The sequence below is a fragment of the Pleurodeles waltl genome, chromosome 3_1 (genome assembly GCF_031143425.1).
Source record: "Pleurodeles waltl isolate 20211129_DDA chromosome 3_1, aPleWal1.hap1.20221129, whole genome shotgun sequence".
Lineage (NCBI taxonomy): Eukaryota > Metazoa > Chordata > Amphibia > Caudata > Salamandridae > Pleurodeles > Pleurodeles waltl.
In genome coordinates this window covers 1,351,578,853-1,351,598,510 of record NC_090440.1, presented here as the reverse complement: position 1 = coordinate 1,351,598,510, position 19,658 = coordinate 1,351,578,853, and the positions used below count along the sequence as shown (strand labels likewise).

The window sequence follows — 19,658 nt, the reverse complement described above, 5'->3', positions numbered from 1 at the left end:
TCTTTCAGTGGGACAAAGCACCATGTGTTAGCCAAACACAGCTCCACAAGGCTGTATCCTTCTTCTTGAGGTACAGCTAGATCAGATTTGCTGCTGCTGAAAAGCTCAGAGTGAGAGAGACCTGAATTTTCATCTAAATGGCAACACATCTTGGTTGCCTTAGCTTGGCTGGTTTGTCCTGGTCCTCCGGTAGTCTTTGGAGCAAAAATGTTTCTAAGTCCCAGATTTTCAGGGATGGTAGAAGTAGTTCACCCAGCTCCAGTGAAGGGTTCCTAGACTTCAGGAACATGATCTAGGGGTTAGGACTCACTCTATTGGAGGTCACTAGCACAGCCAGGACAGGTCCAGCTGGAACAAGTCAGCTGAGAACCTACAGGAAAGGCCTCTTGTAGCTTGTTATGTCTGTGCAGTTTGAACTGGAAGTCAACCTTAAGACCCCTGGATATCACTTCTTCCTCCTGGGTACAAGAGAGAGCAGGTCCAGTCCTTCTGCGCTCTTCTCAGGTCTCAGATCTTCTGATTATTCTAAGGTGTAGCAGTGTTCTTAAGAGTATACCAGGTTTGCCACAGTTATGCCTGGCTCAGGGCCGGGGGTGGGTGTTACACCTGGCTCCTCCCTAACCAATTGGATCAAAGTTCCCAGAGGATACCCTACCAATGTTTGCCGCATTTGAGGTGTGCCCTCTGCAAACAATCCCACAGTGCCCCTCAATTGCCAAATCCACGATGGTGAAACAATTCTCCCTTGTGTCGAGCCTGTGTGCCAACTCCAGAGATGTGGCCAGGGAAATGAGCAACCCTTCCTCTGTTGGCAGCATTCTTCCCACTAGGGTTGGAGTCTGGCGGACTGGGGGACAAAGAAGGGGTTGTAGAGGCATAATATGGCATCTACTTGTACAAGGAAGGCCCATTTGAAGAAAATGTAAATCTTAGGGACTGCCCAAATGATCAACCTGTCAAGGAAACAGAAATACCTCCCCACACCCAGGCCTTTGTCTCTGCTCTAGGAGCAGCTTTCACGCTTCATTCAGGACTAGAGCTCTCAGAGGGCTGTAGCTGGAGGCTAATGCAAATTATATTCCGGAGACTTTAAGGCAGGGAAAAGGTAGCTTTCTAAAAGTACCTCTTCCTTAATATTTATTGATATTTATTAAAAATCCTACTTCACCAGTGAATTAGGCATTTAATAATATTACAAAAAGTGCAAAAATGAAATTCTAATTGTTTTCTAGCCTAAGATAGCCTTTTAAAATTTATTACATCCCAGAATTTCTCTATGGAACAACTACCCTTGTGAGAGTGAAAATAGCTTTTAGATGCTAGTCACTGCAATGGCACATCTAACATTAAATGTCTACATGTCTTACTCTTAAATACTATGTACCCTGCTTTATGGGCTGCAAGGCCTACTTATGAATGACAATATTATTTAAAAGGAAGGCTTCAACCTGTTAAAAGAGTTTATTTTGGCAGGTCGAATTGCAGTTTAAAAACTGTTTCAGTCAGACTACAGTGGCATGTCTTAAACTGTCACTGCAGTGGATGGCACAATAAGTGCTGCAGTTCACTGGTGACATTTACATTACAGACCATAGATACACCATATACTAGGTATTTAAATGTAAGTTAAATATGCCAAGTAAGTTTATGCAAATTTGACCTTGTTAAAATGAGGAAACACAGACACCTTGCTACTGTTAACTGGGGTAAGTTCTAAAACCAGCAAAAACACATCTGAACACCATCTGGGTGTACGGCATGCAAAAGTTGGTCAATTCCTATAGCCGCCATCAAACGTTTAATTTAAGAAGGATCAAAACTTTAGTAAAATGAGACACAAATTTCACTCCATTATAAGACACAATAAACTTGAGAATACCTTCAGTGGCAAACACCTCTTTCGAAAAACTTAATGACACCTTCGACAGAGGGAGTTTGCATTTCAAGAAATACTCCCACTTAGAGTAACACTCCACTTGTACTACCAAATAATTAATTCTTAGAGCGCAAATGAAAAGTGGCTCACAGAAATGAATAGCATTTTTTCCCTTTTTTCACAGAACTCAACATTATTGAGTGAAGAACTGCAAGCAATAGCATGTTTCACGGTATCTTGACCTGTAACACCAGAAACTATAAACAACTAGACAATATTTTTTAGTCCTGGGAACCAATATACTGTAGATGTGTCTTGGTTGTTGTGAGCATCCGAGGGGCCATTGAGGATGAGTGTTAATGGACCAACCATACCTATACAGGAAATGCAGTCTTGATGATCTGTATAATCACATATCCTTTATAGTCAGCTCACCTGTATTTTAGCTAAATTTTCCAAATCTCGCTTAAGACATCTCTTGTGCAGCCAACCCTTCCTCATTTATTTACCTCCTCCAAAACCTCATATTGCACCGAAGGCTCTTTCCATTTTTCCTCTATGATGGTACCTTTAGTGATGCACACAACTATAAGTAATCGCACAATAACATCTCCCTAAGGCAGACCTGAAAAAATCAGGACATGTATTACTTTCACGTCGATAAACTTAATTTCAAAATTAATTTATTGAATTCTGGAAACATAACGTTGGCCTTACCAATTCTCTTCTCATCAAAAAAGGTAAACCAAGGATTTACGGTCATTATCAATAGCAAAACTGTGCCCCAGAAAAATGTAAAGACACTGGAGTGCCTCCTGATCATTTGTGCTGCAATAATGTCACTCGGAAGCTCTCAAACTTCTTGACACAAAAAAACTGTGTTTCCCCTGTCCCCAACCATTCAAAAGAGGACAGCACCAATTACTAGAACATCCACATCTACACACTGATCATCAGCAACGTATGGCTTGAAGGAAGAGCCTGATCAATTAATTGCTAGACATTTTCAAAATTCTTGTCCTTCATATCACTGGGAAAAAGACTACTCCTGTGGGAACAATTCTAAGTTGGTTCAATAAAAAGGGCAAATCTTGCTGCAAAGCGCAAATGTTACACAATTCTCAGAAGGACCTAAACGGGTAGAGCATTAGCTATTGCTTTGCGAAGATCCGTCATGGTTTTTAGTAGAGATGAGCAGTGAACTCCGCTCCGCTGGCGGAATTCGTGGAGTTTTGGGCACTCCACACTCCAAGCAGAGGGCGGAGTTTGGCAAAAAAACTCCGCCAGCCTGCGGAGGAGCAGAGTTCACTGGCGCGCTGCTCACACACGACCAAACGCTGAGCCGACGACCTGTCTACAGAGAGTTCAGTACATTCACTGCACTAACTTCTTGCGCAAACTTACTCATTCTGGGCGCTATGCTGCTGAGACAATTAATTTTACAGTTCTGTAGCTGTGCTGCAAAATGTATTTGTCAAGAAAAAGTGACTTATGTCCATTTTTACCATTTATGTATGTATTAAGCATGGAAACGCTTGAAACATATACTGGTTCATCGCTAGATTAGTAATCCCTTTTAAAACACATTGTTCATTCAAGAAACATCATTTCGAATGACAGGCTCAATAGGGATTTTCATTGTATTTTTCCATACCAGGCACATTTTGATGGATGCCCTGACATGGTTAAGGACATCTTGCTTCACTACCTTCTGATTTTAGGGTTGTCTAATAAGCCATGTAGGTGTCTCTGTAGCCCTTCTTTTATGTCGATGATCACCATCATCAAAATTCTCTGGTGGCCACTTCAAATTTTAGTCCTTTTCTTTCTATTGTTTTTTTTTGTTTTGAATTATCTGGGCACTCTTTGGAAATGGTTTTGGAATGAGAAGGTCTGCCTCTGCTATCTTGGGATCCTGGTGTTGAAAGGTCATCTGCAATAGGAGGAGCATGTGATGGGAAGGAGGGCTATCCTTGAATTAGACCTGCTAAGCCCAGCCCAGAGAAGGTTTGACATGGAGCCAGGAAGTCTACTCTGTTGTAGTCACTATTGAACCCCTCCGATTCTGGCCATTTAGCATGAGCAGGATGACTGGAACTCACAGCAGCATGCAGCTGGGGGCAGGAGTGAGTACTTGTGAGTACATGCGAACTATAGATTGAACACAATGCGATCCATACAATATACACCCAAATGAGTCCAGGACCTTTTAGATGGTGTCTTTGTATAGTATCCCATAAAAGAAAATAAACACATGGATGAGCTCAAATAGCGGTCATAGCATTGTGAGGGCATGTTTAAAACAGTAACCGATTAAACATAGTTCCAATTGGCACGCAAAGTGTTAAGGTTGAGGAGGAGTCACCTCCTCTGTTTCTGCTGTGAGCGAGTGTTACGGTGAGCGAAGTGCTTGACGGACAGATTCACTCAGTGCTGCTTCTTCACCTGTCTCCGTGGTCGTCCTGTATGGGGGTATGAAACACCAGTCACGCCTGTCTTTATGACCAGGAGTCGAAGGCGGATCTGTGAACCTGATAACATCTGTGCACATTCACCTCTGAGCCCCACCCAGGATTGTTCTAGGACCAAATGGCATTCCGCCGCACATGAAACTTCATGGAATTTCACTGAGGTTTTACATAATTCTGCAGAATTCCGTAGAGTAGAACTTCGTGAACTCTGCCCATCCTTAGTTTTCAGGTAGCGCTCCAGATACTCAACAATGTCTGTAAAAAATGATGATTCTCCTTAACCATCACCTCCTTGTGTCTTAAAATGCTTTGCCCGGTCCCCAAAATGGCATTGTGTTCTCTTACAGACAAAGCAGAAATTAAAATGATGTTTTGGAAGTGCATTATCCCCAAAACATCCTGGAAAAGTCATAACAATGGTTCTAGAACAATGCTGTTGCTGAATTTTATCTGGTTGGCATGCACAACGACTAATGTGCTCTCAGAGGTGTGACAAAGGTGATAAAAGACCTGCATTCTGCTGCAAGTGAAATCTTGTGGAAGTGGCTCGTATATCAATCGTCAAAGGTACCTAGCCATCCCCACTTGTGTAAATATCCTTTGGATTTTGAAGTCCTAATGGAAATCAACTAAAATACTCTGAGGTCCATGCAAAGACACACTTTGCCAGATTTGTGTTTGGTATTACTTATGGGTGTAATCCAGTTAGAGTCCACTTACAACAGTTTTTCATTTCACAGGTGCTGCAAATGAGACTCCAATTGCATGACTACATTTAATGGTGCACATCTTAATTTATGTCACACAGGAGCTGTTTTATTGTCCAGAAGAAGCTCATCTCCATAACCACCTAACACAACAAAGCTTGTCACAGAATACTTTGGATAGCGCTACGAATTCATCTAACATTTTACAGAACAGTGAAATAGGTGATCAGTAGTGTCAGATTTCAATTCGTTCCCATCTTGCCCCTTGTCTTCATGCACTAAAATGCAGTACTTTTTCATAACTGCATACATTTTTGTAATAAAACTTTGTGTCCTTGTAGATAAAACAAACATAAAAGCAACCTACCTTGTCCATTTCGCCCTCCCTGTAAGCCAAACGATCAATATTGGTCATTTCTAAAGCACACCCTTGACAATTGACACAGATTGGTTTGCCTGAAATGATGGAGCTTGCTGATGCCGAATCCATAGTCACTTGCACACAGGGGTGCAGCTTGGTCAGTATGATTGGGGGAGGGGACGGAGAGGGGGATGTCGAAGGGGGTTAACTTCAGATTTCTCAAAATTCACGCTGGCACATGCTGTTAAAATACATCATACAACAAGCAGGGCACACCAGAGGGGATTAAGGGGCACTGGGAAGGGAGAGGAATGCAGACTGGTAGGTGTACTAAGTGTGAGAAAGTGCATTATATAGTGAATTAACCAACATTTTTGAAGTCTTTGCAAATAGAGAGAGGGAAAAACTTTGTTTTTGTGTGTGTGAGAGTAAAAAGTTCTTGAGAAATCCGACAGACACTTCATACCCGACTGAAAGCACCTGCACCCAACTATTTACCACAAATTACAGGGCAGATTTAAGAGCCCCCAGTGCCTCCTTGTGCCACATTTGTTTCATTTTTTTTTACGCTAATGTGGCCCAAGGATGCCAAAATTGATGCACAAAATTTACAAAGTGGTGCATTGCATGCATTGCGCCACTTTGAAACCCTTTGCGCTACATTATGCCTGCAATAGGCATAATGTATGCAAAGCGAGCGTTCCCCCATTACAGGGGCTTAAAAAATGGCACAAAGAAATGTGAGAGATTTCTTTGAGTCATTTTTTTGGGCACTTTTGACACCAGCTCAGAGCAGGCATTAAAAGGGGGCACACCATTGTTTACAATGGGCCTCAGTGGGCTTTCCAGGATTAGCATCAACATTTTTGTTGATAATCCTGCAGAGCTCGAAGCTAGTGTAAACAATTCTGACGCTAGTTCCCTAACTACCGCCATGGTGCACCGTATCTTAGTTACGGAGCACACATGGTGGTGTTAGGGGGGCACTAGGGGGCGCAAGAAAAGCGGCATTGCTCTTGGTGCAGCACACTTTTCTTAAATCTGGCTCTACATTTATTAGGGGGGGTGTAAACCCCCCCAAAGCTACGTCCCTGCTTGTACAGATAGTTTACCAACATAAATGTGGAAACAGAATCACCTTCACTAACACACTTCACAGCAGACTATACTGTAAACAAAATCTCACCAGTCTTGTTTCAAATATTCTTCTTGCGCAGTACCAACCTGCACAGTCACACAAATGATAAAACAAGGCACGTCTTAGTAAAATGTGTACTCTGTCTGCCTTTATTTTCTCTGCCTGCTGTTGGTCGGACAAGTAGTAGTATTCGCTAGATGTTTTTGATACACTCCCATAATGGCAAACACTGTTCTTTGGTACATATTCCTTTCCTCTTTTGCATAGTCCCCCTTTAGAGCCCCAGCAATAACTTGCTCATGAGAACAGGGCACTTCACTCTTAACAAGTACCATGGATGCTAACATTGAATACTCTCTCTTTCACAATTGCAATTGTTTCTTCTAGTGATGGACTGCATCAAATAAACATACATTCCTGTGTTTCTTATTATAGCAATGTACTGGTATTGGATGCCTTAAATGCAGATTAATTGTACCCTCGAATTCTCAAACAAGCAAAAAATCTCAAAGCAGCCACACAGCTTGTCAATGGCTTCTTGCGGTTCTGGTGCTGTGTGAAAAAACATTGACATTCCTCTAAGATCTTGAGACCATTCTGAAAATGCCTTTACAGCCACTACCCTAGTTTGAACAGGGGTGTAGCTTGGTCAGTAAAATTGGGGGATGTGAGTTTCAAATTTACCAACAATCACTTTGGCACATAGCGGTCTATTTACTAAAATAAGTAAAGCGGTATTGGTGGGGTACTACTTGAGAGAAAACACATTGTTTTGCGAAATAGCCACCATTAATTTTCATTGTCTTTTCAGAGAGAGAAAGAGAAAGAGAGAGAGAGAGAGAGAGTATGTGTGTGTGTGTATATTCAATAAAACATTCCTGGTGAGATTCGACAGACATCTCACCATACCCGACTGAAAGCACCTGTACCCAACTATTTATCACAAAATACATTCATTAGTGGGTGTATCATCCCACATAACCTATTCATCTCATCTACCAAAAATGATTTAGGTAAATGATTGAGGCTGTTTGATCAATTCGACCCAAAGCAATTCAACAAGCAAACCTTCTTCCTTACAAGCTCAATTTATTTGTCTTAATTGGTACCAAACAGTTCTCATAGGTTCTAGACGCAGTTTCCCCTTCATGTCTGGTGCACAAGGTTCTGGGACAAATAAAATGGGTACATTTGCATTCTGCATTGTTCTTCAGAAGAATTGCTAATCAACCTCAAACAATAGTGTAAAATAAGCACAGCCTGATAAAGCTAAAGCTGACAGAAGTCAGAAAAAACCTGTATCATACTGTACTATTACACAAAATCAAGTTGTCACTGCAGATTGCTCCTTCAGCAAGCACCAACTCTGGTGGCAAGTCTTGAATACAGTTAGGGTAACTACAATTCTGCTGACCCACCTTATGAATATAATTTCCAAACACATAGCAATATTCTTAAGTTAAGTATTTTTTAGGTCGACCCTACTAGACGACGCACGTACTGTCTGCTACAAGGCATATTGTGGCTTATCAACAACAACTCAGGGATGCCTGAAGCCCAGCTATTCCTTACCATTTGTTGGCTTTCCTTATCATTCTTATTTGCCCACTTCTTATTCATGCACCAGCTTGTCGGTTTTGTGTTCATTCCTCCCATGGAGCCCTGCCTCTTTACCAGTGCTTTGATTGGCTGGCGTCATTTGCTTCCCTTGCTTGCCCTCACCTTTATGCATCTCAACATGGCCTCATCCCATCCATGCTTTCTATGTTGCTTTCCAAACCTCTCATTCTTCTCCCATGTAGTTTCAACATTTGTTCCTCCCACCCTCCCCCATATGCGCGCACCTACAAAATGAATCATGGGCCAGGTCTAAGGCTTTTTTCCTTTTCTTCTTAACTTTTGTCGCCCTGCATAGCATCAGCAAAGCCAATAGATCACAACGGTGAGACTAATTGGCTTTTCCAACGCTTTTAGGATGGCCACTGCCACAAAAGTATTATTACGGCAAACATGTTGCATGTCTCCTGCAGGTAGTTGCCTGGCCTTCACTGAATTGCTGTTTCTGACAGCACTGGACAGATTACCGTTAATTCCACGACGAGCAACTGAGGTTGGAAGCTGATGCTCTGTCGCTTGTTGAATGTCTGTTATACCAATAGAACAGATGGTGAGAAATTGGGGTTATAGCCCTGCATAGCCAGGATATGTGCTAACTCAAAAATGTTATGCCTGTGAGGACCCCTGTCCTCTGACAGTGTTTGCAGCATTGATCTACATACGAAGAATCTTTTTGGAAAATATATAGGCTAACACAAGGGCTGCACCATTCTGTAGTGGCTTCAATAATAGGGTATTCGAGAGGCGATGCTGTGCCTGACCGAGGGAGAAAGACTTGGGTTTGTGCTCCAAGAAGGATAAGGCCTGTTATCAGAAATATGACTCCATTCATAGAGGTGATCTGAGTGGCTTAATAAGCATTTAAGTTATGCAATGTGTGCTAAATAATATATAGAGGTTAATAAATAAAGAGGTTGTCAGTATTTTTGAAGTGATAAACGTGTTTTACTTACCCCCTAACCTCATTGTGTTGGAATAATTAGTTCTCCAGTTGAGCGAGTCTCAGAGGATCACTCACTTCACCGCCTGCATGCAGGGTGACAAACTGCGTTTGGACTGCCGATACGAAAACAAGACCGCCAATCTTCTGAGGTATGAGTTCACCCTGACCAAGGACAGGGAGGAGTTGATTGCCAGCACCCTGCAGATTAACTTCTTCAGCCAACGATACCATGACCGTGCCAGCGTCAATGTCTCCCGCAACCTAGTCTTACTCTACATAAACAAGTATGGTCCCCTCGACAAGGGCACTTATGGTTGCAGACTTCAAATCGACAACGACTACACGGACAAGCAAGTGTCTACTGTGAAAGTGATGAAAGGTGAGAAGGGACATGGTGCAAGTAGCTTGAAAGAGCTGCTGTGTACATGGGATGTGTGTGTGCATGCACATTATAGCTAGGAGCTCAGATAGGCGCATAGGTACAGGACCAATTCACTAGTGGCCAAATGAGTACCATGTGACATCAGATGTCTGGACAGTGTCCTTAAAATCATTCTCAAATACCCATGTCCACATTTCGGTAAATATTAAAACACCCCATGCCTACAATGCACCAGTCAAAATTATTTTTATTTGCTTAGTTCAATCCTAAAGACGTGTGGTGAAGAGCCCTCACGGGTTGCAAATGTGAGCCTATGTTTGTTCCATATCACCTTCAAGCCTTTTTATATGACCCTGCCCTTTTTTATAGGAGTTCTTCCTTGTTCTTTGGCCTCCCACTAGTGAACACAGCCATCAACTGAGCTGACTCTCAAGTGTCTTAATACTTGAAAAGGAAGCTGGGCCTGTTTGTGCAACACTTCCAAGAGTACCAATATGGCCAGCAGGAGGAAACGTCCGGAACAATGACTCCGGAACAACAATTACGTTGTTAATGCAAGCGGAGCCACACTTGTGTTAACAATGACTCCCTTTTTCTCTGCCTTAACCAAGTATGTGTTGAAGTAGGGCTGGGGCAGGGTTGGGGGGTTGTTTTTAGCGGCGGGATAGATTAAGGGCTTGGGTTCGGGGGGTCGGGGTAGTTAGATTTTTTAGGGGTGGGGTAGGGGATCAGGGTAGTTCTGGTTTTTAGGGGTGGGGTGGGCAGGGGAGGGATCGAGGCAGTTCTGTTTTTAGGGGTGGGGGGATCGGGGTAGTCTATTTTTAGGGGTGAGGCGGGGGTTGGGGTCGTTTTGTTTTGGGGCGGGGATCAGAGTACTTTTGTTTTTGGGGTGGCGCGGGGTAGTTTGTTTTTTGATGTTCGGGGACCAGGGTAGTTTAGTTTTTGGAGGCTGGGGGGATCGGGTAGTTTGGTGTTTGGGGGCAGGGGTGTGGGTCGGGATAGGTTTTTTTTGGGGTGCTGGGGTGGGGGATCAGAGTAGTTTGGTTTTTGGGGGTGGGGGTCAGGGTAGTTTGGTTTTTGGGGGTTGGAGTCAGGGAAGTTTGGTTTTTGGGGTGGGAGATCGGGTGGTTTGGATTTTGCGGGTGGGGGATCACGGTAGTTAGGTTTTTAGGGGTGGGGGGACCAGGGTAGTAAGGTTTTCGGGGGTGGAGGGGATCGGGGTACTTTTGTTTTTAGGGGAGGGGTGGGTGATTGGGGTAGTTTGTTTTTTGGGGTGGGGGATCAGGGTGCTTTTGTTTTTAGGGGCAGTGTGGGGGGTCAGTTGTTTTTAGGGCGGGTGGGGAGGTTGGGAAAGGGTTTAGGGCTCATGGTGGGTGGGAGGTATCCGGGGTAGTTTTGTTTTAGGGGTGGAGGGTCGGGGTAGTTTTAGTATTAGGGGTGGGGTACTTCTGGGCCTTAGGGCAAGTGGGGGGGGTTACATGCTAGAACCATGCATGCCATTCCCACACATGCCTTTACTAGGCATGCTTTTACATTGAAAAAGCGTTGTAAAGGCGTGCGTGGTAAATACATTCATGGCAACAATGTGGTTGTTGTTCCGACCACGTTGTTCAGGCATGTGTGGTTCCAGCATTCGTTGTTCCACCCTACATTCGTAGCCCACAAAATGACTGACAAGCATTTAGTAGCACAATAATCAATGTCCATGCCTTTTGTAATACATAAAGTGATTGGCAGCTCTCCATACCTAGTACGCAACGGAGAAGTCTGTGGGCAAGGGCTGAGGTCCTGAGATCCTTTTCTGTTTCTGAGGGATGTTGTAAAGCTTCTAGACTCATAAATCACACATCTAACATAAACACCAATTAGAGTTACTTAAGATGAACTTTCTTCAAGACTGCCCAGTGTAGGGTCAATTTATCAAGCTTTTGATTTGCACTATTCTACCATTTCATATTGGCAAAATAATGAAAAATACTTCTATAAGAAGCCCTCCTTACACCCTTTGATGCAAGACAAGCACACGTAGGGGGCTCCTCACTAGGGCAGACAGTGGTCTCTCAGAGGAATCATGAAAGCAACGCTCTATAAAGAACTCAACCTCCTCAGGGATGCCATGGTTCCTTGCCTTTTTAAACTAGAACTTTAGTCCAACAGGTTCAACTGAGGTAAGCCAAGAACACAGCTCTCAGATAGCATTAGGCTTCCAGGACTGAAACGTGGAGGTATATGGTAACCTTATCTTCAAACTGACAATTATTTGATGCCTCTTATTTTGCGCTAAGGTCTTTGACAAAACACAAAATAAATCAAACGGCATACATCTAAATGAGATGACCTTTCAGGTCTGAAAATATAGCCTATCTCAGTTTCCCAATGACAGCCTTGTTTCAGTGGCGTAACGAAACTGGACAGAACATAGAGGGCCCCCCTCTGAACTCACTCCAGCGAGATGATGTGCTGAGGTGTTGGCGGTAGCCTCAAGGTTCCCAGCAATAAAATTTGACAAAAACCATGACAAATATAGCATTGACCAAGGCAAAAGGTTGGCAGCTAATACCAAAACTATTGGCTTTGCCAATGATATTATTCCTTGCCAGGCTGTTGGGCCCAAAGTGGAGGTTAATGACTGCATGTTAAGTTGTGAGGGGCATTATCCAGGAATCAGTTATTTTTAAACCGTGCCATTTCTGTACATGATGCTTGCATGCCCTTGCAGGAGTTAAGTCACAAGTCAGAGCAGTTCTTTATCCCCAGTTAGCGAGAGATTGTGGTGTAGACTTGCCCTTGTTACCACGCTCCTTCTGGCCAAAGCATTTCTTTTATTGCTGTTTCCTTATCTCCTTAACAGACTACCTGGAGAGGTGTTGTGGAAATAGCCTGCTCAACAGTGTGCCCTGCCTGCTTTTCCTGCTTTTGCTCCCGCTGCTCCAGGCTGTCGATATTGTGTAGTTGTGGAAGTCGGCTGATGGTGGCGGAATCACCAAAGGATGGAACACTTGAGGATCAGACACACAGCCGTTCTAAGTGGTGTCACAAGAGAAGGATAAGATGTTGGTGGCTTCCGCCACCTCCTCATCCCTACATCACTCGTTTTTATTATTTAAAAAAAAAAAAACATTATGACCTTTCCTTTGGAGGCCTTGGTGGGCAACTGGAGAATGGTGGAATTCAACAGGTCTTAGTACGTCCAAACTTGCTTATTGGAATCTTCTTTAACCGTGAAGACGGACCATCACCCTTGGATTATAAACCAACAAGAAACACAGAAATTGGCACATTTGCATGTGATTTTTTTACAATCCCTAGTGAATAGGGCAGCAGAGATTGGTGTGGTAGAAGATGAACTCGACTGAGGGTCAGTTGTGCACAACCTCCTCAGCAGTCGAGTACAAAAGCATGTTGCATGTTTTTTAATTTTTATTTATTTCTCATATTGATGTATCTGCTCACTTGTGGGTTATAACATATGCCCTCATTGTGAAAAATGGCAATTGTCCATGATATAAGACATTTTTTTCTGTGAAAAAATAACACACCTGTGACAGGGAAAATGACGTTGAATGAATGTCAATCTGTGAACCTTCAATACCCATTACGCGAGCTGTTCCACTACACTTTTGTGTGGTGTCAGAAGTTCAGTTCTGTGTGTGATGGCAAGGAACCACATCTTCAAGACTTTTTTTCTCTGCAATGGACCCCGATTCTTGTCGCTGGGAGCAAACTGCCTGCTCTATTCTTTTTATGTGTATTTTCTTGGCTTTGCAGTGGAAAAGCATAAGGCTAGATTTACAGTTTGACAATTACTTCATCACAAATCTGATGGATATTCTCTCTGCCTTATTAAAAATGCCATATGACATAATGCACATGTAACAATACAGATGCTATATCTTTCATGTTTGGAATTGAGTAAACTGTCTTCCAAACACTAAATAAGTTCTCTAACCAAGCAATTCAGAATTCGAGATTAAACAAAGGAATATGGGAAAATGACCATGTGAGTTTAGTGGTTAAAAACAGAGTAGCAGTGTGTCCTCAGATCGGATTTGAAAAGAACTAGAAATCCAGATGTTGACATCGTGAGCTGCAAGCAGCCACCCAGTCATAAATGTTTCAAGTAAAGCAGTGATTGTGCCTTTGTATGACAAGGCAACGTTTGAAAGTTGGATGGTAGAGATTGTGTCACTTCTTCAGATATATGGCAATCATTGAATGTAGACAATTGTCAGCTGGAGTGGCAGCTAGGGAAATGCCTCCAATGAAGATGAAGGACTGGAGTGGGGGAATGCAGGCCTGGTCATCTGAATCAAATAGTCCACTGCTGCCTTCCTATTGATTCCGAGTTGTATTTCTGCAAATTGCACTACCTCCCCACTGAAACCTCAAGAAAACCTCAGGCTCCTTCAAAAGAGACATTACTCTAATGGTTTATTAGCATTGGTAAACGTTAACAGATTAGTTGTGGTTTAATGTTGGATGTTCCATCACCTCTCTACCACTTCTGCAGCTCACCTTCGTAGTATGGTTGACTTTATATGAGGACATATTAAGCACTGCGCTGGCAGTGCTCAGGACCAAACACTTGAATGACTTTTCACAGGCCGGCTGCCACAAAAGTGTAGATCAAAGGCTTAAATTTGAATTTTCATGATAGGCCAACTATGAAAGCTGAAGTACAGGCTTCATGTTTTTTATGTTTTTGTACCAGGCTAGTTGCGCTAGTAGAGAGAGATATGGCATAAGATGTGAAACCGTGCTGCTGTTACATCCAGCACCTGCCTCTTGTGGCGTCCTAGCCTGGCTAGCGGGATGAGGATCAGTGTTTTGACTGTCTTCTGCTGTGGCTCCTTAGTTTTGGATTTTGTGCGACTTTGAGAAGACAGAGGAACAAAGTCTTGTAATCGTACAGTTTAGACATGAGTGCTACTTCGAGGTATGCTTCCTCGTTTGATTTGATCTAAGTAAGAGTTTGAAGATAGCAAATAGAAAATTAGCATCCAGTGTCGTCACTGTAAGTTTGTTAACTTCTGCTGCTCCCACAGTCAGGTCTTGAGCACTGTAGAAAGCAGGGCAAAAAATGGCTAAATTACTTTTCTCTTAACATGTGAAAGCTGAGGTGAGGGGCCTTCCATGCAAATATGTAGCCAACTCTGAACTTTCTATTGAAATCCATTAAACTAGAAGAATGTCCTGAAGAGTCACAGACAATTGACCACTTAAGTGTCTGACAGTTAAGAAAAAATGAACATAAGTGATGGTCTTTACTGAAGACTCCATTCTATATGCAGTTTAGGAGCTAGAAATTGTTAATGTACCTTGTGGGATCTGACCTCCTGCAAGAGGTATCGGACTCTGTTTGTAGTTAGGAATTAAATTGTTCTTGTCATCACGTTTTGTGAAACTAGGTTTTCACGTCACTAGTCCATGTCTTGGAATGTAGCCTTGAGGGATCGTCAGTGACGGAGATTATTTCAAGCATTCCTTCAATCACTTTGTAGTAGCTGATCCCTAAGTGCAATGGCCATGCTCAGATGTAGAGGCCATCCTCAGTGTGCTAAAAGGCTAAAGCTATCTCTCACTGATGAAACTAAATTAGGTCGAAACTGGTTTGGGCTTGCTTGTGCCCTTGTCTGGAGGGGATTTTGCCTTGCTGTTCAGGCTGAACTGTTCCTATTGGAGCAGGACTGAGAGTGATTTGCATATATCAACTTTCTGTCTAGAGTGACAGTGGGTCAAACACAATGGTCTCGAGTCTGACCCCAAGCAGTCAGCAGTGGATGAGATAATCAAGTATTCCTCCCATCACCTTGCTGTTTCTTACGAAAGGTGTAGACAAGGCGTAGGCAAGGCTTTCAGACAAGCCAGCAAACACAGAGTCAGACACAGTCATCAAAATGCCTCAAAAAGACAGTCAGAGCAGAACTGTAACAAGCAAGTATTGAACTGGAACTCATATACAGTCAGTAGCAGAAAAAAGCAATGAATGGGCATTTGCAAAGGAGGTACACTCAGGCAGTCACAACAATACACAACTAGTTGTATGGCAGCAGGTCTGCATTCATACGCAGTCATGCTATAACTGCACTCAGGAATTCACAGGCCAGCCTTGCAGACCATTGCAAACTCCCAAAGCCATGTAGAAAGAAGGCATAACACAGACATTAATGTTCACAATATTATTTACAATAAAAATCCAATGTATAACAATGATTTGAAACTTGAGTAGTTGTTTCAGTACAACTAACAAGAGAAGAAGACAGCTTGTTGTATCTTGCAGAGAATGTTTCAACTGTAATGACACGTTTGCTTTTTGTCTACAGTTAAAGAGCCTCAATATGTTAATTTACTCGGAAGAGTAGGACATAATTTAAAATGTATATGTTTTCCGAGAGTGATTAAAGTAATTTTTAGCAGTTTAGCTGGCATTGTAATGGATATGGACAGAGAAAGACAGAGGAATGGAGCATCTTTCTTGAATCATCGGATTTGGGAATATTTAGGTATGGCGTCCTGAATGTCAAACAGTTAATGCTATACCAAAGATGGCCTTGCACATGCTGCAAAAGAACACTGTACATAGACAGTCAGAACCAAAGGGGTCCCTAGAACAGTTGCACACAAAGTCGGTCCTATTCGAGAAGGCACAACCAGATAAAAGAAAAGAAACAGCAGGCACTGAGCATTTGCTCCTATACACAGGCATTCAGAAGGCTTTTCCCGCAGACACTCACACGGCAGCTGGATCACAAACTTCTTGTTTTGGTTCCATCCAGCATTCTTGGGGTCGGTGGTCTCCCCGTAGGCACACTTTGGGGTTCTTCTTTGACTGTGTAGTACCTTCGGTTGCTCGACCAGGTTTTTTCCTCCCCTCCCTAAACAAAGCAGCTTGCTTGCTTCTTGCACAACACTCCAAGCTAGGACTCACTTTTCATTTTCAGTGCTTGCCCAATTCTCTGTTCACTTCTATTGCTTGCTGTCATTAGTGGGATCATTGCGTTCGTAATAAAACAGAAGCTATCTGCAACGCCTACGCCTAGTGTGTTTTTTTGTTATCTTGGTGTCATGGAGGGAGACCTCTTTGTTAAAGTATGTTACTCTTTTTTAAAGCAGAAAGCTCATGTAACAGGTTTTTCGTCCACAACAAAGCCTGTGTTTCGCAAAGTGTCAGACTATGAGAAGGATACAAAAGGAAATGCAATGTCTAAACGTTCGGTGCATGTATTGGGTAATTTTGGAACTCAAAATGCAGACATTGAAGGTGTATTAGAATCAGAAGGAAATGTAAATGGGACTGTTCCTTCGGGGCAGCACACAGTTCGCAACGGGACGTCTGCACCCCCCCCCCCCTCCTCCCCCCTCCTCCATTGCGCCTTTTATGCTCTCTGTTTTTGATGTTACATCACGTGCCCCGTTAGCAGTGGCAATCTTACAATTTGAGAGTGAATGCAGAGATGGAGGTCTGCTGTTATTTGCCGGCCTCTGTCTTTGCTCTCGTAGCCGAGCCCAACGATGTACAGGTTGAATCCTGCTCCAGCAATAATTATGAGGTGTATTTCTGTGAGCGCCTGCAAATAGCCTCCGTGGCTATCTCGGATCAAGACGTTTGGCACAGGCCAACTCGGTGGGGTCGCATCGGAAATTCTGTACAAACACAGAGTTTCGAGGCCACCGTGCAAATGAGATTTGACCTGTACGTTTATACTTTCCTTTAAGCTGTTTATCTCACGGTGGCGCTTGCTTAGGCCTGCACAGCTGTTAGGAACATGACAGTGATTTATTTATTTAACAATTCAGCTCAGTTCATTCACAGAACCAGCAGTTGAATGCATTATTTCACAGACGGTAAACCAGGTCTTCTCTCTGTGCAAGCCAGAGGTTATGCATTGTGATGGAGTGTGGGCCGCTGCATACCATTACCACAGCACGTAATTGCCTTACCTTACTGCATGAGTTCACAACATGATGTCACTAAATACCCTCTCAACATTGCTAGGCATTATAGCCTATGGTTACTGTAGAAGTGATACCGCAGTTTCACGCCGGGGGTTATTAACCAATGTAACCACATGGAATCAGAGCGTTAGGTTAATGCAAGAGGTCACCGAACGATGTGACTGTATGAAATCGCAGCATTGCTAAGCCCATAACCTGCAACCACTCTGTAAGATACTATGTAGTTTCACACACGAGGTAACTGTCAAAAGCTCATGCATTAGGTAACTGCGCGCTCTTCGTTTTAATACTTTCCTGACCGATTTGATTGAGGCATGATATTGCTAATCAGGAACGAAGTTAGCTGTTTAGTTTCGGTGTATTGTTAATTTTATAAATCGTACAATATAAAACAATTATCCCCATTATGGGGATATGACCTGCCGGTGGCTTGGAGGAAATTCCCAGGTTGAAGAGTAGTTGATTTCTAGTTTGAAAGGATAGAGAGTTAAAATCAAAGGTCATGAATTTCAGAAGATAGAAATATTAGGGTTTGTACTGCTAATTGCACTTGACATGGTCTTCTGAATGAAGTGGATACTCTTTGCCACGAAAGACTGTCTAAGACATTTATACTCTGCGTCCACTTAAAGCAGGCAAATCCCATGAATCAGACACACTTTCACCTTTTTACACAAGGGACAACAGTCAGAATGGGCATTTACACAGGCCCAGGAGACCCAATATTCCATTAAATCCAAAAACAAAAGGCAATTGCACATCCAAGTATATCTCGTTCTCACAGACAAGGGAGACATTTACGGGCATATTTACAAGCAAGTGACACATCAGCTCTGATGCGCCACTTTTCTTTTGTAGTCCTGCGCCCCCTAACATCACCATGGTAGCAGTGTATTTACTATACAGCGCATTGGAGTGCATGTTAGCACAATAGCGTCATCATTTATGACCCTATTGTGGTGCTTTACTGGATTAGAGACATAAATTATTAGTCCAGCAAAGCACAGGGAGGCCCATAGGTTATTATGAGAGTGTCTCTTTAACGCCTGCCCTGGGCAGGCGTTAAAAATGATGGAAAAATCGGCACAGTGAAATCTTGTAAGTTTCACTGTGCCATTTTTTTGGTCCTGCCTCTTTTGGGAGCGCCCCCCCTTATGCATTATACCAGGCGCCGGTATAAAGTGGCACAAGAGGTTACAAAGTGGCACAATGGATGCATTGCACCACTTTGTAAATATGGCGCACAATGCGGTCCTTGTTAACGCCTTCTTACTGTAAAAAAACACTACGGCGGCGGAAGGGGCTTGTAAATATGCCCTTTAATGTGCAGGCAGTGTACCAATAACATAATTTGGTCCTCTAACTTTGACTCTGTCATCAAGGGCCGGACTAAGAGCTTGGCAGATTTCCTACTCGGTCATGAAAGTGACAGACATCCTATCCGCTTTATTGCAAGTGGTATTATAATGTACTTTCAATAAAGGGGGCAGGATATCTGCCACATTTGTGATGGAATAACTAATTTGCCAACTTCTAATCACCCCCCAAGCCTGGACTTAGGTATGAGCAGGACTTTCCCTTAAGAACGCTCTTAGTAAAGTATTCTATAAAGAAGAAAGATCTGAATACCCTATTGAGTCCTGCAAATAAAATCCCCAAGCATTGGAAAACTATATGTTTGTTCTGAATCTGCACCCAACTTGAATGTCTTAATGTAAATTCCTCAGCTAGAAAAAGATGGAAACAAACATTAAGAAAGAGGGGCAAAAACTTGATGTTAGGCTCCGTATTGTGAAAGATGAAAGAAGTCAACTACTTGAACTTTAGAGCAGGTCCATCTAAATGTATATTCTTCTGTGAAAAGCAGGAAGCATTTAGGTGAATGAGGGGACTGATACAGCTGACATTACAAACAAAGGATCAGTTGCTGACACAACCACAAGTTTATGCAAAGATATGAATTTACATATTAAGGACTTTTCAGTTTCCGAGGTGTGGCTTATAGGTAGTGTGTCCTCTTCTTTTAACAACCAATTTCCCGAGGTTATAGTTACCCGCACTTTGTTTAAAAATTCACCCACCCATCATATACCCCTACTGGATGCTTTGCTTCACAGGCCATTAACCCCAACTTTGTTGCATTAATTAAGTTCAATTGTGTTTGTTATTGATATTTTTAAACACTTTAGGGCATATTTACAAGAAAG

The 19,658-nt window shown here is 42.8% G+C and overlaps 1 protein-coding gene across 2 annotated transcripts in view; it reads left to right on the top strand.

Annotated features, from left to right (window-relative positions):
* THY1 (Thy-1 cell surface antigen) overlaps positions 1-16,524 on the top strand; it is a 30,815-nt gene extending 14,291 nt beyond the window's left edge. For both annotated transcript variants that reach the window (XM_069224862.1, XM_069224861.1), the window contains 2 exons: positions 9,154-9,492; positions 12,347-16,524. In XM_069224862.1, the coding sequence (XP_069080963.1) occupies positions 9,154-9,492; positions 12,347-12,447 (440 nt within the window). In that variant the 3' untranslated portion in view covers positions 12,448-16,524. The remainder of the gene's footprint in view (positions 1-9,153; positions 9,493-12,346) is intronic.
* Positions 16,525-19,658: the final 3,134 nt, after the last annotated feature.